A 14509-nucleotide genomic window follows, 5' to 3' on the forward strand; every position below is an offset into this window, starting at 1 on the left:
TAGTCCTCTTCAGATGCCAGAGACCCCTTAAACAATTTTCTTTTTGTGGACAGTCTGTTCTTTCCTCTCCTACCTGATTAGCCAGACTGTGTGAGCCTCTACATTGGGAACTGGCTTCTCCATGGAACTTGTGTAACGACAGGACCAACTGCAATACCAGTGACAGAAAAACAAGAGAGCCAGGAGTGGGAAGCATCTAATCTGTCCTCTAGGAGTGTAAGTCCTGTTGATCTGCCCCAGATTAAAGTGAGTGCAGGAAAGGATGACCCCAGAGAACTCACACAAAGGACACAAGGCCACTGCTATAGGCAGATGGGGACTCAAGCTTGGTTTTGAGGGTTTTGGGGGGTTTTGGTCTAGCTTCACCCAGACTCCATTTGTCTTCATCCTAGAATTCCAGAATCTTGCCAGGGACTTTCTGCCCTTGAGAAATGTCTCCTGCAGAAGTGGGAGGCGTCTCCACTGTGTTCTCATCAAAGTTCTGAAGGTTGAGTCTCTCTCAGTCAGCTGCTTCTCCCCCAGAATGTGAAATGTAGCAAAGCCTGGAAGGCAGGCACTTGTCCAGATCCTACCCAGATGATGCCATCAGATGAACAGATAATAGTTTTTTTAAAAAGTGCTCTCCTCAAACTAATATATAGATCCAATACAACATCAATCAAAATCCCAGCAGGTACTTTTTGGGAACTTGACAAACTCATCATAATTTATATGGAAATGCAAAGAACCAAGAATAGCCAAGACTCTTAAGAAACTCTTCCCTACCAGATGTCAGGACTTATTACAAAAATTAGAATATGATCTTGCTAATTGTCCCAAGTTAACAATGTGGCTTCTTAGCAGAGTGATGGTTCATTTTCTTCTCAGCCTTAGGAAGATAGTGAAGACTTCAGAAGGCTATTTGAGGCTTGCTAGGAAAAGGGACCCAGACATGGTGTATTAGTCTATTTTGTGTTGCTATAACAGAATTACCTGAGACTGGGTAATTTATAAGGAAAAGAGGTTTATTTGGCTTACGATTCTGGGACAGCTGCATCTGGCACGGGCCTCAGGCTGCTTCTACTCATGGCAGAAAGTGTCAGGTAGCCAGTGGGTACGAGCAGATCACATGGCGAGAGGAAGCAAGAGAGCAAGCAAAAGAGAGAGGAGTTGCTGGAGTCTCTTTAAACAACCAGCTCTCGCAGTAACTAATAGAGCAAGAACTCACTCATTAATCCCCCCTCCCCCAGGGAGAGCATGAATCCATTCATGAGGGATCCGCCCCTATGGCTCAAACAGCTTCCAGCACTGCCACATTGAGGACCAGATTTCCACGTGAGTTTCGGTGGGAACAATACATCCAAACTCCATCACATGGCTTACAATGACAAGTAATAAAGGTAGTTATCTAGCTCAGCCAGCATATGATGAAATCTGCTTGTGTTTAGGAATGATGTAAGGGTTTATGTTCCAATTTAAGCAGAAAAAAATCACAGTGCCAACTGGTCAGACATCCGGTCAACCAGCAAACATTTACCAAACACTCATCTGCCCATCCTGTGCCGGGTACCGCGAATGCAGAAGTGGATCAGATATATTTCTTGTTCACAAGTAACTTAGATATGAACAAATAAATGTAGTATTAAATTTACTATTAAAGTAACTATAGATTCGGGGTAGAGCATGGCACAAAGAAAAATAGGGCAGGGGGATACAGAGTCTAGAAAGTTTTTTGAAAGATTACATGTGAGCTCATTGTAAACAAAGGATAGGTGTTCTCCAGACAGACACGGGGGAAAGAGCCTTCCAGGCCAAGGAGCAGGAGCTGCAGGAGCTAAAACAAGGAATTATGAAATAGCTTGCTGGACTCAGGAAACCGCAGTAATGTCCACACAGCTAACATGTTCAACACTGTGTCTCCCAACCCTAAACACATCCTGGAACACAGTGTCCCATAAACGAATGAATTAAGTACATAGTGGAGAAGAGCACAAGTTGTAGAGACAGTGTTAGGTACTTACTAAAACCAGGGGTGGCCTCTTTCTCTATGCTGGGTCTACTTTAAGTCCTCTCAAAATAAACTATATTATAAATAGGAGTCAAATTCATAGAAACAGAAGGTAAAACGGTGGTTGCCAGGGGATGGGAGGGAGGGAGAAATGGAAGGTCGTTTAATGAGCGTGAAAAGGTTTTGGAGACTGGTTTCGCACAGTGTGAATATACTTAACCCTACTGAACTGCTACTTAAAAATGGCTAAAATGGTAAGTTTTATACTATGTGTATTTTACCACCATTAAAAATTAAAATTAAATAAATACGAAGTCATCGAGTTACTTTGATTAGGAAAGAGTTGTTCTGCCTATATCATCTCATTGGCCAGAATGTTTTCTCAGATATGAAACTTCCGTTTTTTTGTAAAACAGACACAGAGGGTTTGGATTCTGGCACCTGCTTGAAAGCGGGAGAAGTTTCTGACACTTTTCAAAATCTTTTTAAGGAAATGATTGGGCAAGGCGATGTTCAGTCATAAGTTCATTACCTCCTGGCTCTGCCACTTGATGGTATCCAGGGACAGCTCTAGTAACCCGGCTGGGTCCTGAGAAGCTAGGGCAGGTGAGTCGAACGCTGGAAGGGGGCCCTTGAGGGGTGGGAGCAGGGAGAACGGATCGAACCACGGGAATGGGCGGGCCCGAGAGAGCGCTGACCCAGGAGGAGTAGTAAGACAGGGACGCCGTTGCCTGGAGACAGCTTGGGACGCCGTTGCTTAGAAACGGCAGTAGGCGCGGGACCAGGCAACCTGGGGGAGAGTGCGGAGAGGGAGCTGGACCGGACCGAGCAGGACCAAGGCCATGGCGGGACGCCAGAGGGAGAAGGTGATCCCAGATGAGGTCCATCAGAACCAGATCTTGCGGGAACTGTACCTCAGAGAGCTACGAACCCAGAAGCTCTACACGCAGTACCACGTGAACCCGCTGCGCAAAGGTGAGGGCCCGGGGCGGAGTCCTGGGGGTGCGGGGCGCGGGGCGGGGTGAAGGGGACTCCTCCTCCGACACCCCGCCCCCTCTCGGAGACTTCAGGGACGATGACTTTTGAAGGGGCCTCGCCCCACGTGGCATCAGATGTATTAGGATGTGAATGCATCCTCATCGCGTTTAAATATTTTCGTCCTAAAAAAAAAAAAAAAAAAAAGGAGGAACAGGGAACAGCTTTTCACAATTTTGCTTTTGAAATATATTTTGCAGGGTTTTGTGTTTTGTTTCTGTTTGTGTTTTGGTTTGTTTTTAATAGGCTAAAGGATTTTTTTTCAGGCTTTTAGTATTGTCTTAGACCTTTGGAAGGTTCCAGAGTAGTAGACTCCAGGCCCGTAGGGCTCCCCTGATAAAACGGTCCTATCCTCCACTGTTCTCACTGTGCATACTGCTTGGGTGGTTTCATCTGATCCTGTAACATCAGCTGCCCCCAAATGCCACTGGGCCTCAAATAGAGCTCCAGACCCACCTGCCCAACCACCTCTCAGCTGCCTTCCCTGGACAACCCATAGGAACCTCAAACTCACCAGCTGGAAAACTGGGCTCATCCTGGAACCTCCTCCCCACCCTCTGCTCCTACACAAGGCACCACAACCATTCACTGTACACGCTTAAGTAGTCGCAAGTCTTATTTATTCCACAGCGTTTCTCTCCTGACCCTTCTCATGTTTCTGCCACAGTGAAAGACTCCATCATGGATGTGGGGCATCTACACCTCTACTCACTTAATTCCACCCTCTAGACAGTTCCTGAATCTGCCTCTCTCTCCATCCTCACTCCCGCCTCCACAGAGCCCCAGTCACTCCCACTCAGATTGGTCCGATGAGCTCCCAACTACTCTCTTTCCCTCCCATCTGGCCCCTACGACCCATCCCTACCTCCCTGCTATCTACAGCTATGCTAAAAGATCAATTTGATCATGTCAGTCCCTTCGTAAAATCCTTCAGTGGCCCCCACAACTTCTGGGCTAAAGTTTAAATCAATCAGCATATAAGGCCCCTTTGGATCTGGCTCTGGTTCCTACTCAGCTTCATCCCATACTCCCCTCTGCCACCTCACTTGTGTCCCTTTAGTAAGTGTTGTAGTGCTTACTCTGCACCAACCACTGCTAAAGGCTCCCACACACACTCCTTTCTCTCCCGCCATTTCTAAATAAATGGATTTCCTAATACATCATGCCACTTCCCACCACTTTACCTACATAGACATCGTTCCTTCTTCCTGAACTTCTCCCCCAACTTCTGTGTCCAATTAACTATGCTCCACTGTAGCCTGGCTGTATAAAGAAAAAGTAATGTCTTCATTTTGCTTATATCTAACCTGGTTTTCTTCTGGAGCTGCTGGCCACTAATTTCAGGAAAACAAATTAATGTCCAATTCTGTTTAAACTTGGTTCATTCCAACAATTTAAATAATCCCTTCAGGCAACATTGAGGCTTTCTAGAAAAAGTATTATCTTCCAGCTCACATCCCTTGAGCAAGTGATTAATATGATCCATTGGGGTACAGTCAGAATATATTAGAACTTTATATTAGTCCGTTTTCTGTTGCTATAACAGAACACCTGAGACTGGCTAATTTATAAAGAACAGAGGTTTATTTGGCTCATGATTCAGGGACAGCTGCATCTGGTGTGGGCCTCTGGCTGCTTCTGCTCATGGAGGAAAAGAGCAGGCAGCGGCGGGTACAAGCAGATCACATGGCAAGAGGAAGCAAGAGAGAGAAAGAGAGGAGGTGCCAGGGTCTTCTAAACAACCAGCTCTGGTGGGAACTAATAGAGCAAGATCTCACTCACTATCCCACCTCCCCCAGGGAGAGCATTAATCCATTCATGAGGGATCCACCCAGTGCCTCAAACTCCACATTGGGGATCAGATTTCCACATGAGTTCTGGGAGTACAACACATCCAAACTCCATCAAACTTGTGTTTATGTTTAGTTTTAGCTACAAAGAAAGAAATTATGTTTTGCTAATATCGTGACAATAGTACATAGAAACTGTATAAATACACCTATAATAGGGGTATATTCTCAAAAGGCTTTTTTACCGGTAGGGGTTTGGAGACCACGGGTTTCTACTGACCTCTGCTCATTGCCTACCGTGCTTCACCTAGCTCACTCCACTTGAGCTACTCTGGCCTTCTTGAAGTTTCTCAGACTCACCAAGCTCATGCTCACATTCTTCCCGTCTATACACAGCGCATTCCCCTACGTCATTCAGAACTCTGCTCAAATGTATCCCTAGAAATTCATCACTCACACCCTGCCCACCATCAGCTCTCTAACCACTTATCCTACCTTATTGTTCTCCATTACACTTATATTTGTCTGATATTATGTATTTGTTTATTGTCTGTCACCACAAATACAGTGATAACTCAGGGAGTACAGGAAGCTTCTCTATCTTGTTTACAGCCGTATCTCCAGTGCACCAGTAATTACAAGCTGAATGAATAGAATGTGAATTCTGCTCCTCTGTCATCTCATGCCCTCCTGGGTATGGATCACTATCTGGCTAACCTCATTTGGCTGCCTGGCATGTTTGCCTTCCCTATAGACCAGCACTCTCCAAGAGAACATTCTTTGATGATGAAAATATTTATATATGTGTTGTAGTCAAAAAGATAGCCATCAGTTACATGTGGCTGTCGAGGACTTGAAATGTGACCGGTATGATGGGAGAAGTGAATTTTTTTTTTCCTTTTTGTCTTTTTTACTGACCGGTAACGGGATCGCAACCCTCAGTGTTGCGCCCGCACCACGCTCAGCCAGTGAGCGGGAACTGGTCTCCACATGGGATCCGAACCCTCGGTGGGAGGGCCACCACGCTCCCAAGCAGCGCACTCTCCAGTGCACCACCGGGCCGACCCGGAAGTGAATTTTTAAGTGTATTTAATTTTAGTTATTTAAATTCAAGTAGCCGCATGTTGTTGGTGGCCACCATACCAGACAGTGCCACTCTAGATTGTGAGGCTCTTGAGGGCCTTATTCAACTTTGTTCCCTAGCATCCAGCCCAATACCTGGCATGTGCCAGATACTGAGTTAAGTGCTAAGTGGGTGTCTGGCCCAAGGTGGGTCTTAGAGAGGGAAGGGAGTTAGTATTTTAATGTGAACCTGTGCTGCTGTCTTTCTCTAGTTCACACAATTACCAGAAAGCCCATGTCTTGGCATGATAACCTGGAGGAACCTGCAGATGGTAAGTCCTGGGGGTTGAGAATACTACTGAGATAGAGCACAGAGAGGCAGACTGGTTGGAGAGATCTCTCAGGATCTCTCTTGGGGCAACCATCAGAATCCTCTGCTTTGATCCTGGAAACTGGACTCAAACCAACCAAGCTCATAAGAGACTGACATATTCAACCATAATGCAAATTTATTAACTGTCAAGCCAAGAGAAATGTTCCTAATGGCCTTAACATTGCATTCATTCATTCATCAAACATTTAGATGTTACAAGCACAGGTTGTAGAGACATACTGCGTTCAATCCTGCTTCTGCCACTCATTAACTGTGTGACTTTAGGCAGGTTTTTTAACCTCCCTGAGACTATTTCTTAGGGCTGCTGTGAGGATTAAACAAAATAATGCAAGTGCTTAGAACAGTATCTGGTACATGGTATTCAGTAAATGTTAGTTATTTTTAATACTTTTATTATTACCATGTGATAGTCACTATGATGGGGCTGGGTGGGGGGATCTCGTAACATAACAAAGGAAAAGACAAGTAAGTAGGCAAGTAAATAGGGAATATGATTGGTGTGGCAACAGCACAGAAAAAATTGCCTAAGTCAGGCAGCAGAGTTCTTGGAAGTCCTCCTGGAGGAGGTGATGACAGGGTGAGGTGGAGCATATCAGGTGGAGAAGACTGTAGGACATTCTGAGTGATATGGGACCAGGGACCATGTCTGTTTTGCTCAGTGTTCTACCCTCAGGCCCCAGAAATCTGGTGCAGAGTTTGCACTCAACACACATTTGTTAAAAGATGAATGGAGGGACCGGACACCCCTGTCTTGAGGCCTAGACAAACCTCTGAGGCTGGGATGCTCTGCTTCCAAGGTACAATGTAGCCAGAGTAGAGGGCACAGGAAGACTTATTGGTCCCAAAGCCTGACTCCTTCATAACTCTTGCCTTTGTCTCCCAGCCAGGTTTCTGAATCTTATTCACCATGCTGCCCAGGGACCAAGGAAGAAATACCCAGAGACACAGACTGAAAGCCAAGAAATAGGATGGGACTCAGAGCCCTTGGTAAGCATGGCTCCTTTACTTATTGAATGCCAGGAAGCACAACAGCAGTGTGGGTGGTGGCTAAGAGAACAGAGTAGGGAGCCAGACTTGCCTGGGTTTGAATTCTGGCTACCACTTGCCATCTGTATGACCTGGGGTAAGTTGCTTGGCTCTTTTATGACTCAGTAGTGGAGTTATAACAGTACCTATCTCATAAGAATGTTATGAGGATTAAATGAGGTAGTATTTATACCATGCTTAGAACAGTGTCTGGGACATAGCAAATACTGTATGTTGATTTAATAAAGGTTGCTGATGACACTGCTTGTGTTTGCCCTACCAGATATTGGTAAGATGGTGGTGGGTGTGTCACTTAACATCTCTGACTTTTGTTCCTTTATCCATAAAAAGGGAATGTTAGCAAAAATACAAGTACTCTCCTTATTTCATCAGATGGGCACAACTAGCTGCAAGGGAGCCTGGGAAATGTAGTCTTTAGCACATTATCACCCCAATTAATATAGGGCTTCTGTTGCTAAGGAAGAAAGAAACACAGATGGCTTGAAGAAGTTTCTACCACATTTGTTCTTTAACTTTCCTTATGTCTTTCATCACACAGAAGGTTTTAATTTTTTTTTTTTTTAAAGATGACTGGTAAGGGGATCTTAATCCTTGACTTGGTGTTGTCAGCACCATGCTCTCCCGAGTGAGCCATGGGCCAGCCCCAGGAGGTTTTAATTTTTAAGTCATTAAATATACCAATCATTTTCATTATGGTTTCTGGGTTTTGTGCCTTGCTTGGGAAAACCTTCAACACCAACAGTTACAAAACAACTATTCTGTCTTTTCTCCTTAGGTTATTTTCCTCTTCCTCCTTTTCCCCCTCCTCCTCCTCTCTTCTTTCTTCTTCTTTTTTTTTTTAACATTTAGTTTTTAACCCATTTGGTATATTTTGTGTATGGTGTGAAGTTGGAGACACTGTTCCTCAGCTGTATCTGAACTTCATTACCTCCAAGGCACCAAGACCTTGCACACCTGTGTCTTTATATTTCCTGTTCCTCTGCTCACCCCTGACCCCTAGCCCACATTCACTAGGAAAGTCCTACTCACCCTTCAAGAACCAGCTCAGGAGTTAATTCTTCCATAAAGGACTTCTGCCACTCCACTCCCCACCATGCAGAGTTGGGCACTTCTCCCTTCTGCTTCTTTAGCACTGTGTGCCTCCTGCTGTTATGGCATTTAACTCGTCATCAGTGTATCAATGTAAAAGGGTAGCTCTGGTGTTGCTTTTTCTCCCACCAATTTGTCACCCCACTTCCCCTGGGTGACAGAGCTGCAAAGGATTACTCAAAGCGCATTTCTTCTTAGCAGTGAGAAGCCCCAAAGTGGTTAACTTCCCCAGAACCCTCAAGTGAGAGGCATCCCTTCCTTGGGAAATTAACCCCAAATTCGGGTTCTCTTCCTGTATTTATTTTCCAGACCAGGAAGTTATAGGAAGAGAACATAGGTGGGTTTATAGTTTAACAATATAGGCTGGTAATTTTCAGTGAAACAAGTCAGATGACATTCCATTAGACAATTAAGTGATCCACCAACAAAAGCTTGATCTTAGCAAACATTCCTTCTTACAGCAATTTCCCAGTATCTTTACATATCAATCAGTAACTAGTCTGTCTTTGAGCCAGCAACCTTGCTGTGCCACAATCTTTATCTTACAACAGAGACTTTATAGCCTGAGGAAAATTTCCTGTCCTCCGCAAGGGCAATATTTGAAACTGCAAGGCTTTGGAAAACCAGGCCCTGTGAAGTACATTTGCTTTAAGAATCCTCTACACTCTAGAGCCAAAGTTCAAGTCCCAGCTCCACCACTTTCTAGCTGTATGATGCTTAACCTCTCTTAGCCTCCATTATCCATCTTAAAATGGGGATAATAATAGCTTCTAAACTTAAAGGTTTGTTGTGAGGATTAAATGAGATGTATAGAAACTTCCTGGAACAGTGCCTAGCATATAGTAAGTGCTCCATAAATGTAGATGAGGAAGAATAGAAAGGAGAGTACACTGTCCAATCTAGAACCCAGTCAGGTGCTTCTCCCAGGTCTTTGGCTTAATCCAGTTGCCTCCATCACTGAGGACTTTTCTAGTGGGCTCCCTTCCCGAGAACTCCCCACACCCTGTAGTTCTCCTACTGCAGGAGCCTAGGCTTCTCATCCTTATACAACTGCAGTACAGGGCATGTAACTGCACAGGCCTGCTTCATGGAGATATGAATAAATGGCTCAGTAAGTCCAGGTTCTACCAGTGAGAAGGAGAGTAAATAAGCTGCTCATTTGTAACAGCTTCTCTTCAGACATGGGGCATTGCCTTGGAGAGAAGAGACTTTGAGAGACAGGGAGAGGACTCCAATGGGAGCTCCCACCACTTGCTCAAGGAAGGACTGAGTCCAAAGGGGGAGGTATGGTTAGACAGCTAAAGAAGAGATGGCTGCTCGAAGGGAGAGAGGAGGGTCTAACTTATAGCAGGTAAGAGAAGGGTATTAAAGAAAAAATTATTCAATGACAATTACTGTAATGAATCAATTATTCAATTATTGTTAAAGACCAGAACGAAGACTTTATTCAAGTGTGGGTTGTGGGGGTGGCATGGTGGGACTATTGCTAAAGGCATAGGCACCACAATGAGGTTTTGCAGTGGGGGAGAGAATGGGCTCAACTCTGAATATAGCATGGACAAGTGGGAATTTATAGCCAAGGAGCAAGGTGGGAGGCAATGGATAGAAAATTACTAAGAGGAAATGTCAGGAGTAAGGGGTAATTCTGGCTAAATCGACCTAACAGGATTCTTGCTGAAGGCAGGCCAAGGGATCAGACATCCTCTGGGAGATGGTAAGGTTGAGGAACCTGATCAGATATCAAGAGTGGTCAGATATTGAAGATGGAGGAGGTTCTGGTTAAAGTGACTTAGCAGGATTTTTGCTAATATTGGACAAGGCAGAGATAAACACAGAAGTCCAAAAGTAAGAATTCAGGACAGGCTGAGTAGAGTTTCGACAAGGACAGAATATTTGTCAAGGGAGAAGAAGGGTTGTGAAGGAAGACAGACTGGGTGAAGATAGAAATCATCAAGTTAGATAATTAAGCAACTTAGGAAAATATTACAGAGCACAAATTACTTAACTCACCATTCTTCACTTTCTTAAAGAATAAAGGCCTGGATCCCTGGGCGCAAAGTGCGCATGTGGAAATCTTGCATCTTTGACCCTCCAGGATATCTCGTGGCAGGCACACCACGCATGACAGGAAAGACAAGTGTGGCTGGCCCAGCCAGGCCAGCCCTGCTTGGACCCTCCTAGGCCTTGCAGATCACAGACACCATGTGTCCCTAGATCCATTATCATTCTGGAGCTGCAAAAGGTCTGCAAATATGCCATGCCTGTTCATCATTATAAACCTGGGGACAATGCCATCAGATGGTGCTGGTGGCATAGTAAGAAAGTATACCCCCCAAAATATTAGGTCCAGGTATTGTGCAACCATAAAACATAATTAAGCTGAAGTTTCAGAATGATGTGGTTAAGAGCAGAAAAGGCTTAATCAGCCCTAATGTGGGGCTTGCTGCCCCTGGCAGGACCTCACTCTAGACAGGCAGAGTACCTCCAACCTCAATACTGGGACACTGGAGACACCACACTCAATGAGCACCTGTCAGCCTCATGACTCCTGATAATATTTGTTGAAAATAAATCCTTTAAGCTAATTGTGCGGTGTAGCTTCTATAAGACTTATGTGTCAGAGTGCTTGCTTCTACTCAGTTCTCTGTGTGACTCCAACAAATTCATTCTTTCACTCAGTAAATATATATTGAATACCTATTGTGTGCTGGATACTGTTCTAGGTGCTGGGGACACACTAAGACAGATACAGCACCTCCCGTCATGGAGCTTACATTCTAGTGGGGGGAAAGAGTCCACATGTGGGGCCTCCAATGTAGGCAGTGGGGAAGGGAGTGCAGCAACTTTGCTAGGTTATTCTCCTTCAGCCTCAAAACTCTGTTGATGTAAATGTGGTCATCTCCATTTCACAGCAGTGGTTAGCAAGGAAAAGCTTATGTGGTTATCTCAGGATAGTGGGCCTGATTTAAGCCCAGGTCCATCTATTCCAATCCCAGGTCTTCCTGCTTCCCCATGGGCCTCTTTCTGATCCTTCATCCTCCTTTCCAGGTCAACCCAGAACGCCATGACTCAAGACTGAACCACTTCAGGGTCTACAAGGACATCACTCTCTACAAAGCTAAAATGTGGAGCTTGGGAGAAGATGATCGCCACAAGTAGCATTCCAGCAATGGAGTCAGCACTGGATTTAATGTGCAAAGTGTGCACAGCCCAGAAAAATAAATACTACCTTAAAGCCCAAGTCTGACTTTAACTATTCTGAGTCTCACTTTTCTCATTTCTTACCAAGTCCACTAGTTCAAGTCTGTGAAAGTTGTCAATACCAACATGGAGTCGGTTCAAGTCTGTGAAAGTTGTCAGTACCAACGTGGAGTCACTTATGTCAAACCCTAACAGAATGCAGCTGGCGGGTCATGAGGAGGGACCCTCATGCCCATATACCTGTGACAAGAACTATTGCAAGGACTGTTTAAAAACCACAACAATTTAAAAAATTCTAGGTAAGCCACTTGCGCAAGGACGTTTGCCTAGTAATGGCTGTCTCCACCAATGAGCTAACACCAACTCTTGCAAAAAGCCTCTGTGACCAATGGTGTTTGTTTCAAAACAGCTTATGTGGACTTCTCCCTTTTTTTCTTTTAAAAGCTTCCCTTTGCCCCAACTCCCTTGGATATGCCTGTGGTTCACCATAGCATGTGTATTTCAGATTGCTATTCCTGAATAAACTCCTTATTCTGGAGAGCTGGTCTCTCTGCTATTTATTTAAGGTTGACAAATCCTTATAAACCAGTGTGAGAATTCTAGGTAAAGATGGCAGATTGTGCATATAATTATATCTTCTGCCTTCCCAGACACCAATAAAGGAATAAAACAAACAAACAAATAAAAAAACACAATGAACAGAATGGCAGGAAAACACAGCAACCAAGAAAACTGAAGACATATTTAGAAGATAGAAAGCTGACAGAGGAGGGTGGAGGAAATCACAAAATGCAAGCCTAATGGGATACCTCTTAGCAGAGAGCCCAGGCCTCCCAGAACTCTCAACAGAGGTTTCGGGACTCTGAGAATGGGGTGTGAAGCCAGGAACTGAAAATGGGTACTGGTAGGGAGTCTGCAGGTAGTCCTACTCCACACACACACACACACACCAGCAGCCAGGTTTATAACATCTCTTCCGCACTGGAGGCTGGAGGTTTATTCTTGGAGAAAAAGGGACAAGCACAGGGCTCAGGGACACTAAAACACAGGCTAGGGATGATGTGTGGGGCTGACAATAAAAATCTACAAAAGGAAGGTTGAACCCTAGCCTGTGTACCCACTGTACATACACTGTGCTCTTACCCTAGGTTTGAAGCTGGAGACTTCCTCTCTGGAAAAATGAAACACTCTAAAGACACCCACATCTAGTGCCATTGAGAGACTTCAAAGGAAAGAGCCAGGAAAGCCAGTTTCCCCATCATGCCACCAACCATTCCTCCTGAACTTCACCGAACTGAGCTAGCACCTAGCTCAGAGCTGCAGCCACCTCAGCTTCCGCTCTGCAGTGCCCCACCTCTGCACTGCCACCTGGGCCACGGACCTCCACAGGGTGAACAGACAGCTTGGAGGGGCTGCATGTGCAGGTATCTGGTTTCCTGCACACTGAGGTACTGCACTTCCCTGAGGAAAGGGTGGAAGACATGCAGGATGCCATACCACCTGCCCCTCGTAGAGCTAAGAAGGGAATGCCAAAGGGGGAAAAGGCAAGAAGTCAGAGGAATCCTTACAGAGAGAAGAGCCAGCAGGGAAGGACAGCAACTTAGGAACTGGTCATGAGGATGTCATGGAGCCAGACACTGAAGCTCAAAAAGGAGAAATAAAACCACAGAGGTAACTAAAGAGATGAAGAGGAGTTTGCTGCCACTGAAACCCCAGATCATGAGTTCCAGAAAGTTAATGACTTGTGCCCAGCTACCACAAAGCTAGATCCTTAGTGGCCCATTCTGTATGCCGAGAGCCATTGTCTTTGTAAGACTGCAAAAATCAATACTGCCATTCAGCAGTGTGCTAGAGCCTTTGACTCCGCTCAGCCTTATGAGTAGTAGGGACCATGAGAGGAGGCAGCCTGCGATACTGCCCTTGCTTATAAACTGGACTGTGATAAAGACACCAGTAAAATGCAGAAAGAAGCTCAACCAAGGGCTCAGAAGACTGCTGAACACTGGAGAAAGAAGGACCAAAAAGTAAGGGAGAGCAGGTTAAGGAAAGGCCACAGTGACAGTGCCTTGGGTGTCACCTGAGAGGGCCCCAGGGGAAAAGGCAGATGACATGCAACGGCTCAGGTTGGTGACATCCTAGCTAGTTTTCTTGGAATAATGCCTGAAACAAGGATATGGGGCAGCATGGCCTGGATTAACAGAAATGCCGTGGCTCAATGAAATTCTAAGTAACGGAGTTCCTACAGCAATGCAGGATCTGGAAGTAAAGGTGACCTTTCAGGTATGGCCCAGATCCCAGAAAACATGTCAAAAACCAGAGCAAACCAAAGGCTGTGAATCTTAATAAATCATCAGCCAAATCTGAACGGCAAACATAATGCTCTTTTGACAAATAGTCTCCTTCCCAAAGGAAAAAAATATCCAAATCAGTTACTGGACATTACAATAATTCAAACCAAGTAACTGTGGCCTCATTATAAAAAATAATCTGGTAAATTTTGATGATAATCTCTCCCTCTCTGGCCTAATGCATTAGGAACATTTATAGTAATTTACCATTAGTCCTTTCAGATGTTTCCTGCATATTGGTTATTATAAATTTGAACTATAACATGAGCATTTTAGCATTTTTAAAAACTAGGAAGTATGAAAAACTTAAAGAAAAATGAAAGTTAATTTCTAAATTTTGAAATGTACTAGTCATTTTGGTTTTTCCTTTGGCTGGGTTGGACAAAGAAGATCTCTTAAAGATCTCTTATTCAAATGAGGAGAAATGCACCTAATGAGAGGAAAATGTTGCTCGTTATTTAAATAGTTAGATATATCTTGTCTTTGGATCTTGACTTTTGTTTTAATTATTTGTTTTGAGAATAAAGGTTATGGACCCACCAATATATAATAGAGT

The 14509-nt window shown here is 44.6% G+C and overlaps 1 protein-coding gene across 1 annotated transcript; it reads left to right on the forward strand.

Moving 5' to 3' along the window:
- The first annotated feature begins 2744 nt into the window (after positions 1 to 2744).
- Positions 2745 to 11657, forward strand: FAM183A (family with sequence similarity 183, member A). Its single transcript, XM_008593188.1, has 4 exons — positions 2745 to 2962; positions 6147 to 6206; positions 7152 to 7255; positions 11453 to 11657. The coding sequence occupies exons 1-4, from the start codon at positions 2830 to 2832 to the stop codon at positions 11561 to 11563; spliced, it is 408 nt and encodes a 135-aa protein (XP_008591410.1). The 5' UTR covers positions 2745 to 2829; the 3' UTR covers positions 11564 to 11657.
- The last annotated feature ends 2852 nt before the right edge of the window (positions 11658 to 14509 follow it).

The sequence above is a fragment of the Galeopterus variegatus genome, unplaced genomic scaffold (genome assembly GCF_000696425.1).
Source record: "Galeopterus variegatus unplaced genomic scaffold, G_variegatus-3.0.2 Scaffold8857, whole genome shotgun sequence".
Classification (NCBI taxonomy): Eukaryota; Metazoa; Chordata; class Mammalia; order Dermoptera; family Cynocephalidae; genus Galeopterus; species Galeopterus variegatus.

Excerpts from the sequence above, each read along its gene's own strand:
- FAM183A (XM_008593188.1), top strand. The coding sequence starts at position 2,830 with ATGGCGGGACGCCAGAGGGAGAAGGTGATCCCAGATGAGGTCCATCAG. Across the intron at positions 2,963-6,146 it reads CGTGAACCCGCTGCGCAAAG|TTCACACAATTACCAGAAAG; the intron begins GTGAGGGCCCGG and ends GTCTTTCTCTAG. Across the intron at positions 7,256-11,452 it reads GATGGGACTCAGAGCCCTTG|GTCAACCCAGAACGCCATGA; the intron begins GTAAGCATGGCT and ends CCTCCTTTCCAG.